Source organism: Maniola hyperantus, chromosome 17 (assembly GCF_902806685.2).
Source record: "Maniola hyperantus chromosome 17, iAphHyp1.2, whole genome shotgun sequence".
In the NCBI taxonomy this organism is placed as follows: domain Eukaryota; kingdom Metazoa; phylum Arthropoda; class Insecta; order Lepidoptera; family Nymphalidae; genus Maniola; species Maniola hyperantus.
The window spans coordinates 10,103,711-10,123,243 of record NC_048552.1 but is presented as its reverse complement, the minus strand read 5'-3'; the positions used below and the strand labels follow the sequence as shown (position 1 = coordinate 10,123,243).

The 19,533-nt window shown below is 37.7% G+C and overlaps 1 protein-coding gene across 3 annotated transcripts in view; it reads left to right on the top strand.

Moving 5' to 3' along the window:
• Positions 1-17,086, top strand: part of LOC117989939 (uncharacterized) — a 33,839-nt gene extending 16,753 nt beyond the window's left edge. The window contains exons 1-2 of one of the 3 annotated variants that reach the window (XM_069504064.1): positions 13,367-13,851; positions 15,419-17,086. In XM_069504064.1, coding sequence (XP_069360165.1) covers positions 13,827-13,851; positions 15,419-16,407 — 1,014 coding nt within the window. In that variant the 5' untranslated portion in view covers positions 13,367-13,826 and the 3' untranslated portion in view covers positions 16,408-17,086. Of the gene's footprint in view, positions 1-13,366; positions 13,852-13,899; positions 14,010-15,418 lie in introns of those variants that run through there. The other 2 variants (XM_069504065.1, XM_034977337.2) reach the window with 2 other exon arrangements.
• The last annotated feature ends 2,447 nt before the right edge of the window (positions 17,087-19,533 follow it).

The following is a 19,533-nucleotide window of genomic DNA, read 5'->3' as shown; positions in this document are numbered from 1 at the left end:
AGTATGTGTTACTCATATAGTAGGAGTTTTGCCTATCTTGAGTTTTATAATATCTTTGAGGTATATAGGTATTATATGGCTGAAAATGTCGCTCCATGGTTAGTTGGTATTTATTACAAAATCCAAAAGTGTCACCTAGGCAGTGCAACACGAAAAGGATAATAAAATAAAACCGTGACCGACATACTTGTATCTTTGCAGACATTCTTATTATGACTGGTTCCCGTTCACAATATTTCCGTAGAATTTCAGTTGGATTGGATCGCTGAACTTGAAACCTATTGAAATACCTATTGTGAAGGTGATATTATAAAGTACTTATAACCTACTAGATGATGCCCGCGACTTCGTCCGCGTGGATTCGTGTTTTTTGAAATCCCGTGGGAACTCTTCAATTTTCCAGGATAAAAAGTAGCCTATGTCCTTCCCCGGGATATAAGCTAACTTTGTACCAAATTTCGTCAAAATCGGTTAAACGGTTGGGCCGTGAAAGGCTAGCAGACAGACAGACAGACAGACACTTTCGCATTTATAATATTAGTATGGATTTCTCAGTAGTTAAGGAAGTTTCAAAACTTCACTACTCGAGATAACTCACTCTAATCCCTTCCTCAAATTCTCAGTTAGGATAGTGAGTCACAAATCTAAATCGCATTTATCATAACGCTTCTATGGCCGCAGGGTAGAATTACCTTAAGAGCAGCATTACATTAATATCCGAGACGTCTGTCGCCGACGAGCGATATTAGCTGAGACAATGGACGGATTAAGATTTGCTCAGTTATTTGGCGATGAGATTTGAAGCCGGGCTCGAGTCCCTTTTGTTTGCGGTTGGATTTGAGTGGACTGGATTTAATATGCGTAAGATAAAACATCAGAGTCTGGTGGAGCTTTACTCGTACTGAGTTAAAACTGAGCCTCAACAGCTCAGCGGTAAAAAAATATCCCGTTTATTGTCGTATCTTCTCCTAGAATCGTTATCTAAAGAGAAAAATGGGCTGAATTGAAAACCACCTCCTTTTTAGAAGTCGCTTAGAAAAGGGGAAGGGTTTTTCTTTAAAAACATACTTATGATCAGAAAACTTGCTTGAAATGATTCGTCCAAATAAATACAGTCCGTAATTTGGTAGGTAGATAGGCCAGACCACATTTAGCCGTGGGCCTACATTTTTTTGATTTAAGCCAATTACTTCTTTTTACAGGTTTGAATACTTAATATTTATTTGAATACTTAAGTACTTTATACTTGATATTTGCTACAATCGACCGCTCGCGGCTTCGCTCCCGTAGGAATTCAGAAAAATCTTGCCAAGTATATAAACAACATCTTAAAGAAGCAGCATTTTGCACAGAGGTCTGTCCAAAATTTCAGCCTTTTAGGTCCAAGGGTTAAGCTGGGACGTTGTTGAATCAGTCAATGAGTGAGTCAGGATTTTATATATATTTAAACAAAAAATATAGAGCTACCTATAGTTTGTAATAAAAGGGACTCGGATAGTGATATCCTAAAAGACAACCTCAACAACGAGTCCCGGCGCATCCTGAATCCTGTGACAATAGCGGCGATGAGTGGACCAAGAACTATTGTTTGTCCCGACGCGGTAGAAAACTAGATATAGGTACCTACCTAGATGTGTTTATAGCTAGCATATTCTAGCTTTACAATATTCTAGTCTATGCTAAAGTCTTTGTACTTACATACCTACTCATTTACTGAAGTGAGATTGACACTTTTTTCACAGTATTATATAAGTATCTCATTTGCACATGAGTAAGTCAGCCTGAAATAATGTTATTATCATTGTTACGTTTCACGTAGAAAAGACCACACAGGTACGTAAGTTATTGTATGAAATTATATTTTATCAAGGGAGTAATTGTAACGGATATGATGACATCTAATAATAGTAATAATGAATTGTTTACTTATTGTAGGATTAGCTGATAGTTTTTAAAAATACCTTGGAAATCGTTTGTTTTTTTTAAAGATAAAAAGTAGCTAATGCCTGCTCTGCAACTATATCTATGCCAATGCGTTGCTATGTTGAGGCGTGATTGAAAGACAAACTAATAAACCAACAAACAAGCAAACTTTCGCATTAATAATAATACAAGATGATGTCCGCGACTTCATCCGCGTGGGTATAAATGAGTGGCTTTTTAAAAATTCCGTGGGAACTCTTTGATTTTCCGAAATAAAAGTAGCCTATGTCCTTCCTCGAGATACCAGCTATCTCTGTACCAAATTTTATCAAAATCGGTTGAACGGATGGGCCGTGAAAGGCTAGCAGACAGACAGACAGACAGACAGACACACTTTCGCGTTTATAATATTATAAGTAATCTAAATATATAAAAAGAAAAGGTGACTAACTGACTGACTGATTGACAGACTGACTGACTGATCTATCAACGCACAGCTCAAACTACTGGATGGATCGGGTTAAAATTTGGCATACAGATAGCTGTTATGACGTAGGCACCCGATAAGAAAGGATTCTTGAAAATTCAACCCCTAAGTGAGTGAAACAGGGGTTTGAAATTCGTGTAGTCCACGCGGACGAAGTCGCGGGCATAAACTAGTAAATAATAAGTATGGATGGGTGGTAGTGATCTAATATTAATGAAAAATTGCAGTATCGGTTTCAGCTGACTTCAGTGCGGTACCCTAAAAAACTACATTTGCATTGAATCCGTGAATCCCGTATGACAATAGCGACGCGCGGACTGAAAGCCATTGTTCCTGCGCCACGGGATGCGGCGTGGACATCATTCGCTCCTCTATTGAGATCTGCATTCTGCTCGCCTAGCAACGCACAGCCGCACACTGAATAGAATCACATTTAATTTAAATCGGATTCTATTTTTGTCACCAACTAGACTATAAGTACAGTACGCTGCCGAAAGTGATGAACATCGGCCTTTAGAATGACATTTCATCTTTGTAGAGCGTTGTCTCTGTCACTCATACCCATATGACGTTTTGTCGGACTCAACAACCGAGACAGTGCTCTACAAATGTGCTAATTTCGCCTTAAAATTATCACCAGTGCTATATCATCTTAAAATTCAACAACCGACTATCAAAAAGTGTAATTTATTGCCTACTAGCTTATGCTTGCGACTTCGTCCGCGTGGACTACACAAATTTCAATCCCCTATTTCACCCCCTTAGGAGTTGAGTTTTCAAAAATCTTTTCCTAGCGGATCCCTACGTCATAATAGCATCCTATCTGCATGCCAAATTTCAGCCTGATCCGTCCAGTAGTTTGAGCTGTACGTTGATAGATCAGTCAGTCAGTCACCTTTTCCTTTTATATATATATATATAAGAAGATTAGTGTAAATACACAATTTCACGATTCTAACTTGAAAACAGACTTACAAAATAGGTAATAAATTTTATATAAACCATTTGATTTGATTTGATTTGAATAAAAACTCTGTGGAGTATTAACTTTTGCAATAGATTCACAGTAAAAATTAATTTCCAAAATTTACTTACTTACCCAGATGAAAATTTCGTGGAAAGTATCTACGAGTGTGAAATAGTAGATATGCCAAAGAACCTTAACCAAACAAGTGCCTTAATTTTGGCCAGTGTTTGCTTAAATTTACCGGACTCGACTGCAGATAGTCAGTCTGGTGTGAATTATATAATAGCCCCTAGGTGGGGGGCTATATGAATTCTAATAAAGTGAAGGATTCGTAGAAGTGCACTACGCGGTAGAAAATCGGCCTTTAGAAAGAGACATCGGTTTGTAGAACATTGGGGCCGATTCTCTTGTACACAATCTCTAAACTAAACTAAATTAACAGGTCTAAATCAAGTGCTATCCTTTTCCGCAAGCAACATTATGAACGGGATAGCAATAGATTTAGACGTGCCATTTTAGTTTAGTTTAGAGATTGTGAACAACGGAATTAGCCACATTGTCTCTGTCGTTGAGACCGACAAAACGTCAGAGACAAAGCTCCACAAAGCCGAAATATCATTCTAAAGGTCGATGTACCTACATTATTTTCTGCCGCGTACTGTAGAGCCTTTTTCTCCTGTTTCAGTAGGCACAAATGGTTATTTTTTAATTAATGCATTATTTTTACTATAAGATATCTATTATACTGATCACTATAAGACGTACCTATCGATTGACTAACATACACAACTAACTAACTAACGGAACGTAACGCACGCTGAAAATAAGATGTTTCAGAGCCTGCGGTCTAGACTCTAGACTGTCTTTTCAAAGTTTTTTTAGGGTTCTGCGTTTCAATCTAAAGACAGAACTCCGAACTCCAAACTCTAGACCGTTGGAAGTGAAATCTAAACGTTAGTTCCAATACAGTGTATTTATATCTCACTGTGGGAATATCGTGATACACCACCACTTACGTTACAAGCAAACTCACTCTCTACATTTACATACTGTACACGTTTCACGTCGAATGAGAATCACAAGTTGAGTTACACTTTGTAACCCATGAAATAGGGTTGAAAGTTGAACCAAACTTACTAACTGTATTCAAAAGCTTCCGTACACGAGATTTTGCGTCTTACTTTTATTTTTAAGGACGTTTTTTTCACTGAACGAGTCTTTGTTTTTGTTGTGTATGGTAATTTGTGTGAGTGACATGTTCGCGACATGTTTCTAGTTTCCTATACAAAATTTTCGTACTAATACAAATAGGTACCTAGGTACTTGAAGATTTAATAAAGTCCAGTACCTATAGATTTTTTAGTTAAGATATTTTAGATTGAAATCTACAAGAACTGTTGGGTTAGATGAGGTTTTGACCATGGCTAGTTACCATCCTACTACTAAGCGATTTGGCGTTCCGGTTCGTACCTTAACGCAACGTTAAGCGAGGTTTAGATTAGCAACAAAACTTGCAGAAGTTGACTTCCGCTAGCTATTTCTACCGTGAAAATAAATAATCACGTCACTTCCGCAAGTTTTGTAACTGGCTGGACTTGCCGCAAGTCACAAATGTATGTAAATGTACAATATTGCTCGTAGTGTAAACAAATTCTGCAAATACTTGCGGAACAACTTGCAAAAAGTTCTTGCATGTCTAAACCTCGCTTTAGTAATAATATTATTATAATCAATTTTTCGCAATTTACTAATCTGTCACAGTAAGTTACTTAGTAATTAGCATTCTTACCAATAGAGAAAGATTCAGCGCGTGCCAGACCTTGATTATTTTATAAAATCGATCCGTCCAGTAGTTTGAGCAGTCAGTCAGTCACCTTTTCCTTTTATATACTTACTAGCTTATGCTCGCGACTTCGTCCGCGTAGACTACACGAATATCAAACCCCTATTTCACCCCCTTAGGGGTTGAATTGTCAAAAATCCTTTCTTAGCGGATGCCTACGATAGCTATCTGCATGCCAAATTTCAGCCCAATCCGTCCAGTAGTTTGAGCTGTGCGTTGATAGATCAGTCAGTCAGTCAATCAGTCAGTCAGTCAGTCACCTTTTCATTTTATATATTTAGATTTAGAAGATTTCCGTTTAGAAGCGGCGTAGGAATATTAATTTTATTATTGTTTTCGAATCGTAGTCTATCTGCTTGCTACGTGCTTCGTAGACAAGCTAAGCACTCGCAAAGATAAAGCGCGTAGGCACGGCGGCGCGGCGTAGCGTTGCCGTGGATTAACAAAATAATTAAAATGGATTCGGTATGACAATATGACTTCGCTATTATGTGACAAGTTTTTAATTTTGGAATAGAATTCAGTCCTACCTTTTTATTACTTTAATGCTAAGTGTCCACTAATTAGTAATAAAACTTGAAAAGTCGGATGTCATTGGGGCCGATTCTCTTGTACACAATCTCTAAACTAAACTAAATTAACAAGTCTAAATCTAGTGCTATTCTTTTCCGCAAGCAACATTATGAAAGGGATAGCAATAGATTTAGACGCATAATTTTAGTTTAGTTTAGAGATTGTGTACAACGGACGTAGCCACATTGTCATGTCTGCAAGTTTTAATACACAAAACTTTCAGAAGTTGACTTACTGCAAGTGTTTACATGTGGTTTACATAGTGTAAAAAGCTGACTTCCACAAGAAATTGCGGAAGTTACTGGCCAGTGAACACTAGGCCAATCCAAACAATAAAATGTTTACTGAGGAATAAACAATTTCTAAATGTCAAAATTCGTTAGTTAAAGATTGAAAATAAAATTATTGAAAGTCAGCCTTAGGAAGATTATTATAATGATTACTTGAACATTGTGTTATACATAAGTTTAACATAAATGTAATTGGAAATAAATAAATACATAATATTATTTAAACTTATACATAAATATTATTAAAACAATGGTTTCTAAATAAATTCCTCTTATCACTAGTAAGTGGTTTTATTTCTAACGTAATATTCGAAATGCTAGGAGTAATATTTTCTTTTCCTCCGCGTATGTATTGCGTTTTGATGGAAGAAGACGACAGTTTGTATTGTGCGGCGATACGATAACGCTTTTATTAGGCTTTGCAAGGAAATAAAATAAAGAAAGCTCTGCGCTACCTTTGTACAATATTGCGGCAAATATGATTTCTTCGCGGAAAACTTGAATACTTATTGTATTTTTGTGGAAAGTTGGAAACAAGTCTGTTATCTCTGCATGTTTGATGTTGTTGGCATCTATTTATTTAAAACAATATTATTTTTGTTAAGAAGACTTAAAACCACGATACTTGACTTGAGTCACATTTGTAGAGCGCTCTTGTAGAAGAGCTAAATACAAAATATGCGCTAGTAGTAACGCACGTTTTGTATTTTCTGTCCTACTCATCACCAAGCATGAACGTAAAATATGTATGGTATAATGTGTCATTGGTTAAAACAAAATTATTCTATTGTTCTTCTAGGAGTAATGAAATAAATTTACTTTATCGTATTGTGTTTTTAAATATTACAATTTTTTTTTTACCTACCTACTTTCAATGAATTATTTCTGTATTTAGGGTAATATTTTCTAAGGCAAAGTTAAGTTAAGAATAAAAATTACTGTCGTAGGAATTAACTATCGTATTTTGTGATACGTGCAATATCTTATGTATGTATGTAAAATTGTCTTTCTTTGATGTCAAGTAATAATTAGAATCACGCAACGTCTTTGATTAAGTAAACGTGTGTATCTTAAGTTTACAGAGAATTACGTGTGTAATTAACAGATTTCTGCCAAGCGACGGGAGGAAGGGGAATTAATTAATTAATTCACTGTTGTGTTTCATTTTGATAGAGCAATATAATTTGTATAATCAGGGTGATGATTTGGTTGAGACATCGGGTCTTTTTTAAACCATGCTGTATTCAGAACAGGCTTTATTTTAAGTGAGTTAAGGTTTTAGGGCTAATACTAGGGCCAGGGCTAGGGGTACTAAGTAGGGTTAACATGAGATGTTAGCTATAACATCCAAGACCGGTTGCACTATGGAACAGTAAGCGAGCAAATTTGGTCATTTTCAGTATATCCGTTGTCGATTTTGATCAACATTGCAACAAGAACAATCAATCTTATTGATAAGATTTTTGTTTTTATAAAGTCAAAGTTAAAAAGTAATAGTTTTGTTTTTTAATTATTTCGAATTTTTATTTGTACCAAAAACATTTACAGTAAAGAGAAAAAGAGACCAAAGGTGGACAGGGAAGCACTTATCTCTTCATTTTCATGAAGTGTAGGTAATCGAAATTATAAATCCATCTTTATTAACTCGTAGGTAAAATCTTAAGATTATACTGTTAAATGTCAAAAATAATGTTTTCTAATGAAGTGAGGTGCTGAATTTCGTCTAAAGCTATGAAAAAATAATCATACTCAAAGTAAAGAGCTAGATGCTGGAACCAAGTTCAGTGTATTTTTTTCACAATATCAAGCAGTATTTGCGGGAATGATACGCGATCATTCATTCAAGCGTCATTACATTGTTCCGTTGGTACGCTCCGTCCTCTTTATTTAGAGCCTATTATCACCATTTTGATCAGTTTAGGAAATTGCCTACATTTCCATGCTTTTCACATTTTATATTATTAACATGATTTTTGCAATAAGAAGATTTTTGGTTGTAAGGTAATTTTACCTTGTATTTTCATACAGTAAAAGAAAAGCCCTGACTCACTAAAACGTACCTATGAAGCTGAAATTTTGCACAGAACTTGGCATTTATAATTTGACAAGGAATTTTTCGAAATTCCCACAAGACTACAATCGCGGGCAGTTGCTAGTGTACCTACCTACAAGTCTATCGTAGCTTTGTAAAAGTATGTATGTATATTCTTTATTGCACCACAAAACACAACTGACAGATTACAAAAAGAGATAAAAAGGAGAAAGAAGATATTTGAGAAGTTAGGTAAGTATATTGTGTGTTGTAGGTAGTATGTTGTATTCGTAAAGTTCGACATGGGGCCTGATTACACAGCTTCATCGGTTTAGGTGAATTTAATCATAGAAATCATAAAAAATCTGAACCTTTCAAAAAAAATATTCCTTTAAGTACGATATTTTGTTTGGGATGTCTTGTCGATTTACCAAAATCAACAGTCCTACCATTTCTAAGCCTCGTGGAAAATTTACAACGAAGTAAAAATAGATAACAGATCCATTAAAAGTCCGAAAACAAAAAGTGCAGTGCACCGCATTCCGGCTTTCCGGCAGTAATTAACAGCGGGCTCGCTGCTAGTGGTCCTATTTTATTATTTTTCACCGTGACGGATCTCTAAAAAAAGCGCAGTGAGATGGATTGTACCTCCGTAAAAATCATTTCCGTGTTGCGCTTGAAATTGAAATGATATTTTTTAAATATTTGTTTTGTCAGTGTGCAGATTGAAAACTCATTTCAATGTCAATAAAATGTATTTTGTCCCATTACTGCAGATTTCCGTGATATTTTTTATGACTTGCTTTGAAGTTAGAATATGATGAAACTTTTTGTTGTGAAACGTTTTAATGTAATACCTACGCCCTAAGTGACCTTCTAGGTTTTACTGAAATCTTAATAAAAATACTTTATATTCAGTAAGTATCAACATTTACAGTTTATTGCAGCCCATTGTAGGGCTAAATAATCTTTATTTGGACGCCATTTACTTCTGTTCTTGGCCAGTTGCATTGAATTCTTCAATATTCTACTTTCTTCTTGTTGATAAAATATACTTTTCATACGGTCTGCCTCAGATAGTTTCTTTGATATAGCATACCTACCTTCTCTCTTTGTTTCTAGTTCTCCTATATTTGACAATTGCTATTGGCGATATTCGGATTAAATTGCACGTTTTCATTTGTATTTCTTTATTTTACATACAAGTAATGTTCGCAAAGGATGTGTGAAGTGTGCTAATCCGCACTGGACCAGCGTGGCTGACTATGACCTTAACCCTTCTCATTCTGAGAGGAGACTCGTGCTAAATAGTGAGCTGAAAATGGGTTGATCATGACGATGATGATGATGATGATGATGATGATAATTTTACAGAAGAAAAATTATTGCTACTAATACAAAAGCCATTATTATTAATGCGCATCTAACAGCAGTAGGCATAAATCATATCTTTTCAAGCGACCGTCTCAGACTAGAGTACACTCAGTCGGATAATCGGGTACGTTTTAAAGCTGTCACCAGCTTAGCGCCACCCTTAGGCCCCTTTCCCCCTCCCGGGCCTCCTCGCGGCACTTCACGTGCGTTTTGACGCGATTATCATACCCCGTCGTATCTACGTACCTACTGCGCGCAATATTGTTTGCATTGTTGCTGATGTAGGGCGAGAGAGAAATGGATGTGACCTAAAAAAAGAATCCATACTTCCATACTAATATTACAAATGCGAAAGTGTGTCTGTCTGTCTGTCCGTCTGTCTGTCTGCTAGCCTTTTACGGCCCATCCGTTCAACCGATTTTGACGAAATTTGGTAGAGAGATAACTCGTGTCTCGGGGAAGAACATAAGCTACTTTTTATTCTGGAAAATCAAAGAGTTCCCACGGGACTTTTAAAAACCTAAATCCACGTGGAAGAAGTTGCGGGAATAAGCTAATTTCATATAAAAGGGATCTACCAAACTTTTTAGTTCAAGGAGATACAGTGTTCTGGCATGATATAATATAATACGTTTGAAGAAGTAAGTACTTAGGTAAATAGAACACTAATACAAATGCATCAGGTATTGTGTGTGGTTGTGTTCAATAAAGTATATTTTCATTTTATTTCATTTTCCTTATGGCACAATTGGGTGAATTTTAATCATATCAAAGCCGAAACCTAAGGGTAGCCCGTCAAACCGCATAGATCTTTGCTAATAAGTACACTAAGGCTGAGATATATAAGTACTTAGTATAATTAGAATAATTTGCTTAGATTATAGGTACTTAGTGTTAAAACTAGAAGAATTAAATATAATATGACAGCTTTGCTTTTAGATACTGATTGTGATGAATAACATCATAACAACGCCTAAATGAGTAAAAAGTAAAAATAATAATATTTCTTATTAATAAAAAATATATATAACGAAATGTTACAAATACAAAGCAAATAAGTAAAAAGAATTTTAATTTTTTTAAATAAGTACTAGTTAAAATAAAAGACACCTTAATTTAGGTAATCACAAATTGTTACAAACAGTTAACAATGAAGTGTGAACCGTCATACCGCATCCAAATCCGCGAGCGCTCGGCTTCACACATCCGCGTGATCTCTTTACCACCCCGCCACGGTGAGGTTTTTGAATTTGCTTCCTTTGTGGCGGTTTTAATATGGAAATTAACGTTCGCTGCCGACGCCGTGTGACGCACACCTCGCCAATCCTATTATTTACACCTACAGAGATGATACCTCTAAATTGTATAGAGCAGAAAATGAGCGAGGAAAAGTTATATTAATTGCCGGTTCTTCCGAGATGGTAGAGTCACTACCAAAGAAAAGCTGTGATAGCATAGTGGTTAAGACGTCCGCCTCCTAATCGGAGGTCGGGGGTTCAATCTCGGGCACGCACCTCTACCTAACTTTTCGGAGTCATGTGCGTTTTAAGTAATTAAATATCACTTGCTTTAACGGTGAAGGAAAACATCACGAGGAAACCTGCATGCCAGGAATTCAGGTCTCCTCGCGATATTTTCTTTCAACGTTAAAGAAAGTGATATTTAATTACTTAAAACGCACATAGCTCCGAATAGTTAGAGGTGCGTGCCCGGGATCGAACCCCCGACCTCCGATAAGGAAGCGGACGTCTTAACCACTAGGCTATCATGGCTGTATACTTTTAAGGATTTTGTAAAAAAATTACGCTACTAAATCGGCTTAAAAGCTAACTGATTAAATACTAGTACCAGGAGTTAGGAAGGAGATTATTTTTAAAAATCTCTTCAGTCGAGTCGCCCAGTGTACCCCCCCAGGGGAGGCGGTAACCGTCATGTTTGCCCACCGTCGCGTACGTAAGATCTGTCCCGATTCCCGCTTCCCGCTTCACGCTCGTATCAACTGTTTGAATAGAGATACGCCACTCTGAATTTATTGTGAACACGTCCAGGGCCGTTGCTAGAGGTTGACTTGTTGACTTAAAGTTCAGGGGCTCGATTACGGTAAAATGACAGTTATCTATATGGTACAGTCTCATATTTTCAGTTTGCAATCACTACCCATATTTTAATTAATGCGAAAGTATGTTATTGTTGGTTTATTGGTTTGCCCTTCAATGATCAATCACGTTGCAACGGAGCAACGGATCGACTTGATTTTTGCATGAGAATGGTTTAAGACCTGGAAAGTGACATAGGCTACTTTTTATCTCAGAATATCAAAAGTTCCCAAGGGATTTTTAAAAACCTAAATCCACGCGTCCAAGTCAAGGCATCAGTTAGTATCAAATAAATATTATGTAAGTATTCCAAATCAAAGAGACCGTCTGACATGAATTGGGTACCGATATAATTTTCTCTATTCGTAATGCTTGTTTACTTCGCTGTTAGTTACAATTGTTTCCACTCACATAAGTACTTAGCTAATATTTCACATAAAACGCGTCCCTTCTTAGGCCACATCATCACTTCCCATCAGGTGTGATACTTACCTAGTGTGGTGTCAAGCGTATACTTAGGTACCTATAATGAATTAAAAAAAAAATTAGAGAAAATAGTTCTATATAAATCAACATTATACAAAGTAGGATATAGATACCCAGTTTGGGTGAAACATTGTAATATAATATTATGAAGCAAGTTGAACCTATACGACACTACAAAAATTAAAACAATACATAAGTATTTTACCTATTTGGGGGCCTGAAATTCAAATCCTACCCTGGTCAGAAACCCTCTCCCGCCATTGTGGAATAAATCCGATGTATCGCTTTCATCGCGGCTCGTTCAACGATATGGTAATGTGACATTTAATTCCAATCATCAGGGATCCTTTATTAATACACTCGTTGATAATAATAGGTAGCTATGTAGGTAGGTAAGGTCTTTTGTTACAATTTCAATTATGCGACGGAATTTGTTGGTTTTGATACGAGATACCTATCATCGTCTCATGTCACGATGGACAAAATAGCTTTGTTCTAATGTAGGTACAATTACGATTTACGGAATGAGCTTTGAAACGTTATCTTTCTAAACTATGAGGACATAAATATAAAAGTAAGTAGAAATATCCAATAACTCAAAGTACTACTCAAGGTAGGTAGAAGTTAGAACCTTCAGCTCATACCATTGCATGCACTGGGTCTATTTAAATTCGATTTTGTTTCAAGGTTTTTTTTTCTAAAATGTAGAACGTCAATAACGACAGGGTTTTCAGAAATTCCGGGGAAATGGATAAAATAATATATTTATTTTTTTGCCTGCTAATTACAATTTACAATGAAAATACAATAAACAAAAATACGAAACTTATTCTAGAACATAAAAATTACAGATCGAAATCATCTAAACCACCGCAACGAGGCAGGGTGCCCAGAACGCTGGCAGCGTTACCTCGTTGAATGGCCAGACTAATATGCTGACCGAGGTAACTGCCAGCCCTCCGGTCCCCCGTGGATTCCGCGAGACGGGATGAAAGGTCCTTAAAAAAGGATCTGGCATCCTCGCCCCACGAACCCATGGTCTCCACCCCAAAAGGCACAAATATGAAACTATTTTATATATTTTTTTGCCTTCTCATATACCTACCTAAGTATATTTTTTGAATTTTGTGATTCAGATACAATCTAGCCCTTGACTACAATCTCACGGTGGTTAATTACACAATTATTTGATACAGAGGCGTGATAGTTTAGTAGTTAGTACTTCGGTTTCCTATTCTGGGGGTTGAGCGTTTGATCCCCGCAAGCACCTAGAAGTACCTACTTATAATTTTTCGGAGTATCACTAGCTTTATCGGCGAAGAAAAACATTGTGAGGATACCTGCAAGTCTAAAAATTCTCCATAATGTTCTGAAGATTTTGTGGAATCTGCCAGTCCGCACTTGATTAACGTGGCACTTGGCCAGCGCGGCGTGGTGGACTGTGGCCTAAATTCTTCTTATTCTTCTTATTCTGAGCGGAGTGTACTTAGTAGTGAGAGATGATGATGATGATGATATTTGATACAACAGCATACCTACTTAATAACCAGAGTTTACTTTTAGAATTCTATGTTCCAATCCAAAGCCCACGATAATTCAGAGCGGAATTTTCGATACAGGAAATGTAAAAGAGAAACAAATCCGAAGCTATTAGAATGCGGATGTAGTAGTGGGCGCACATCATTCCAATATTGGCAATAAAACTGCGCTGAGCTGAAAAATCGATGTCGACAGACGAACCGACAAGTATCGTCCATGACAAGTCGAGATGGCAATTGGGGTACGTAGTGGGGGGACGCCCCGCACATTCGCACGTCACCCGCGCTCGCCCGCACCGGGTTAGCGCGGGGGTTGTGTGGGTGTGCGGTCCTTCCCTCCCCGATTGCCATCTCGACCTGACGCGTACTATACACGGGAACCGCAGTAGATGTTTTTCAGGTTTGTACAAAAAAATTGAGTTCGTAATTGAACGTTCGTTCGTAAAATGTAGGTAGTTTTTTATTCAGATAGGTACAGTTAGCCATTGACTGCAATCACACCTGGTGTTAAGTGATGATGCAGTCTAAGATGAAAGCGGGTTAACCTGGAACGAACCCGGGACTTTCCACTAGTAAGACCACATATTATATAACTTTTACAAAATATAGAATATTTTTTTTATTTTTTTTCGCGTTTATTTGTGGTACCTATCATTATCAGTAATCACCAGTACCTACTATCACCTGTCTTCGTTTTTGCTAGCATTATTATTACACCCTGTATGAGGTCTGCCAATCCACATTGAGCCAGCGTGGCAGACTGTGGCCTAAACCCTTTTCACTCTGAGAGGAGACCCGGCTCAGTAGTGGGCCGGTAATGGGTTGATCATGATGTATGATTTAGATATCAAAACGATTCTAAATTAATCTAAGTATCTACATAGTTAGGTATACGTATATTACATGTATATGTTATAAAGTTATAGCGTTGGATCCATTTGTAGCCCTCGTGGAATATTGAAAGTGCATTGTCCGTGATAGGGGTGCGAATCCAGATAATCGCCGGCTGAAGTGTCGCTCCGCACTCCGCACTCCACACTCCGCACTCCTCAGTGCTCTCGACACAGATAGAATATACGAGTGCGTCAACTTACTACACGCGGGTTATAATAATACTGAGTAATATTATTAATGCGAAAGTGTGTCTGTATGTCGGTCTGCTAGCCGTCTGTTCAACAGATTTCGACGACAGGTTACAGAGATAGCTTGCGTCCCGGGGATGGACATATCCCACGTTTTATCCCAGAAAATCGAAGAGTTCCCTAAGAGGAGTGGACTGAAAACCGAAAGGTCGACGGTTCAAATCCCGCCCGTTGCACTATTGTCGTACCTACTCCTAGCACAAGCCTGACGCTTAGTTGGAGAGGAAAGGGGAATATTTGTCATTTAACATGACTAATATTCTTTAAAAAAAAAAAAAAACCTTTAGTATGCGACAGGACGAGATGGCAAATGGGTTTTATGACTTATGAGGGTACGGGGTATTAAGGAGGTGCTCTAAACGTAGAAGTATTTCACTTTTTAGTAGGTAGATACCTACCGTTAAATAATCTACCTCTGTTAGACCTATTTGGGTAGTACGCTACAGATTGATATGGCAATCAGGAAGAAATGCACCGCACAACCGCACAGCCACCGCACTAACCCAGTACTAAACGCGGGTGTGCGGGGCGTCCCCCCCACCTTATACTTCGGTTGCCATCTCAACCTATCGCGGACTATAGGTATGTATCTCTCTAAGTAGATATATTTTCCGCAAGAAATATGTAGGTACCTTTTTTTAAAATAATTATAGTATTTTGTTGACAGGTATGGGTTCAGTTCAAGATGAGAAACCCGTGGAGGCAGCCACCAAACCACACATCCGCGAACTACGGAACACTGAGCTCGTCTCCAGACTGCTGGCTGCGACACCGCCCTACCTCTACGGGGCTCTACCGCTCCAGCCACACGCGTTCTTCTTCAGCGAGATGCTGAGGTCGTTCGTCAACGCTCGCCACGGCTGCAGGCCTCCCCACTACCATCGCCGCTTCAAGCGTCGGTCGCACAAATACTTTGCTGAAAACGAAGAGTGGAGGCGGGATTGGCCGAAGCAAGAGGAAAAGAAAGAGGCAGAAGTACGCCCCGAAGTTCCTCTAGAACTTACAGTCGAAAAACCTAGAGTAGGTGAACAATCGCCAAGAACTTTATCACCAAAACCTGAACCAACCAAACCAAGCAGTCCCGGCCCACCTGGTCGCCAATCTACCTTTGTGGATGTCGGAACAGAGGAGCTTCCTAAACCGTCACCTTGCATTGGAAGGAATTCCGTCGAACCAAACACGGTACCTTCTTCAAACTTGATCTTACCCCCACCGCCTCCAATGTGGTATCCACCACTTTACAACCCCCAATTCGGAGCCGATCCATTGAATTTCTTTATCGATCTACGCGTATCTGGGCATATCTATGACAGAAAGAGAGCTGAGGCTATGGACGTGAACATAAACCAGGAAGGGAGACTAGATGAGACAAATTTGGAAAAACGGCTCGCTAAAGATCTAGGACAGAAACCTCGACACTTGTCAGCATTCGCGGTGCCGGTTCGATCAAACCACGGTCAAACAGAAGGGCCGGAGAAATACTTCGAGAGGAGTAACAGATTTTTGGGAAAGCCCAACGGTACGTCATACATTATGAGAAATTTGAAGTGCGTGTACGAAAATTTGCACTCTCAGGAACGTAAGGAGGAAGCGAAGGAACAAAATGAGGACACGAAGGGCGAATCTTCAGACATAGACGATGATATTATGGATTAAAAGAATTAAGGCATTTGTATTTTGATGTTAAAATCTGAAAGAAGAGAAGTTGAAGCTACATAAAATTGGCATTCAGCTGACTGGTTCTGAGCGCACTAGGCTCCAAATGAGGCTTGTTTTAGAGGATACCTTGTCTTATCGATTTCTAGACTCAAAAAACTCTTTTGCTAAACCTAAGCTTAGCTCTATATTGATATTTGTCTGGTTATTCATATTAAGTAATCGTTAATAGATCTTGTTTAGAAAACTGGATTGTACATATTATTATTACGAGTAGGTATACGGCTCTACCAGCGTTGCCAGTTTTGTTTTTTGCCAAGTCGGGATTCTGGAACTTTTTGAGTGAATAAAGCGGGATTCTTTCGTTGAAAGCGGGACATGTTAAAAAACGCATATAATCAGAAGTTTTTTATTATTTGAATTCAAATGACGTTTACGTGACAATAGATAGGAAAAATAGGTCATAGAAAATGTATTTTATGAAAAATATGATAATTTAAATCAGATTTACCCTATCGTTCAATGTTTATAGACAGCACGCTGCACGCACGCTTTCGAGTTATCCCCGAAAAGCGGGACTGAGCCTGTCCCGCGCGGGACATTTAATTTTTTCTATAAAAATCGGGACGCCTGGCAACGCTGGGCTCTACCCACATTATCATAAAAATGTAGTGCAGTAGGTAGGTATATTAAGTAAGGAAGTAAGCTAAATCTTTATTATGGCTCTACATTAGTAGAGCGTTATAAAGATTTAGCTTACTTCCTTATTAATCTTTTAGAATAGGTACTTACTTACTCAGTAAAAAACCGGTCAATTGCAAGTCAGACTCGCGCCCGAGGGTTCCATACTCGTGTATTTTTTCGATATTTTGCACGATAAATCAAAAACTATCATGAATAAAATTTTGTGTAAAATGTCGAAAAAATACGACTACAAGGAACCCTCGGTGCGCGAGTCTGACTCGCACTTGGCCGGTTTTTATCTTCTAGTCAGTTTTTAAATCTTTAAATAGGCATTCTTTATCGTAATTAGTTAGTCGTTTTGAACACTATGATCTTTTCATAATATCTAGTCGTACCTACTCTATCGTTACTATTTAATCTAGTCGTTATTTAGAATTTAGTCCAATTTATCTCCTTAATATAGGTAGGTACATTATTACATACCTAAATAGTTAAGTAGGTATAAGTTATAACCATACCTATTGACTATTGTAGTTACGTAAAGCCTATAGGTATTAATTTTATTGTGATATAGTTATCTACTTAGGTAGATACTTAATCGTCTTAAAATAAATTTGTTGCTTTCAAACATTTGTAAATAAAGATTGAACTACTTGTTATTATTGTTTTATTATTAAACTGGGTATTTACCTAACCTACCAGAACTTGGATGAATTATTACTACATTATAATACGACAATCGTGAGTAGTGAAGTCTACCAATCCACACATGGCCAGCGTGGTAGACTATGACCAAAACCCTTCTCACTCTGAGAGCTGTGCTCTGTAGTGAGCCGGCGATGGGTTGATCATGATGATGATGAAAACGACACGGCTCTTTTGGCACTTCACAAGATGACAGGAGGGCGTAGTTGTAGAACAAAGGCTGCCAGCAAATAAAATCTCCTTAATTTTACGGAATATATTGAAGATATCAATGTTGAAAATCAAGTAAGTAAGTTTTATCTAATTTAAACCGAATGAGAAATGTGAAAAGCCGTCCCTGTTTAAAAATCGAGAAAGAATAATGAAAATCATTGCAGGCCATGAACTTGCAACTTATCACCTGCTCACAGTTGAAATACTATATTTACCTAGTGCTAAATATAGCTAAGACGCAGACATATTAATTTGCGCTGTATATATTATCTGTAGGGCGATTGTCTAAAACCTGCATCTATCATTATTACAATCTCAATTGTTCTGATTGGCTGAATTTGTGCCATTCTTGTTGCAACAATACATTGTAGCCAATAGTGAGCGAGCATTAACCAATCAGAGATGATTGCGATCGTGACATTGTAGCTGTCAAACAACCGCGGTAGGGCCACAGGATATCGTGTTGTTATTTATATGGAATGGCTCTAATACCTATTTAGCAAATGCAGTAGGTAAATTTCAGATTTTTTACTTAGCAACACCGCATATAAAGGGATAACGTGACACTTCACAAGCTGGCGGCGTTAGTTCCAATTTTGGCCACGTGCCAAGATATCATATTGGTTCTCATCTATAATCACAGATCCCTGTCCCTATAATCGTTAATTAGCCTTAGATCAATGCTCTATGATCTATGCACAGTGTTTGTTGCTTGTTGCTTGTTGTTAGAGCTTGTCGCACTGACGCCAACCACAGAGTACATACGCCAACCATAGACCACAGTTCGTCACGTTCGAATTTAAGCTCGTACTTTGCTCCAGTGATTATATACTCTTTGCTTTGCTCGCTAGGGAGAAAAATTCCCACTTTCCCGCAGATTTCAATGGGCAAAAGAATCTTCTCCGAGCGAGTGAGATGAAAAATATATTAAATAAATAAATAAATAAATCATTTATTGTTCCAAAGTGTTGGTACAAGTATAAGAATATTTTTCCGACATATTATCGCAACAAAAGACTTTCTTAAGTAATAAGTTTATAATATTTAAATTTTAAATACGTATCTAGAATACTTAGTAGGTCAGCAGGTAGGGGAATTATTATCACCGATATTATAATATCGTGATGTTATGTGTATGGAATACCTTTAATATTTAACAAAAACAGTGAATTTCAGATTTTTACTTAGCAATATCGCATATTTAGGCGGACAGCGTGATGTGAGCGTGACACTTTACAAGATGGCGGTGTTAGCTCTAATTTTCGCCACGCGCCAAAAGAGCCTTGTCGCTTGTCTTGTCGTCTTCTTGTCGTGGACCTGCAGGCCGATTGCGAATCGACTGCATCTATCATTTAATGACAGCATCAATGTCAAAATATGGTTTTCCTATCACGGTTCGGTGAGACAGTCCACAAAGGATAGATGTGGACAAAAAAATGTTTTGACAGTTCATTTACACTATCGATATAGTCATCATCGATATCAAGTCTCATAAGTACTTTTAAAAGAATATGTGATGACTCT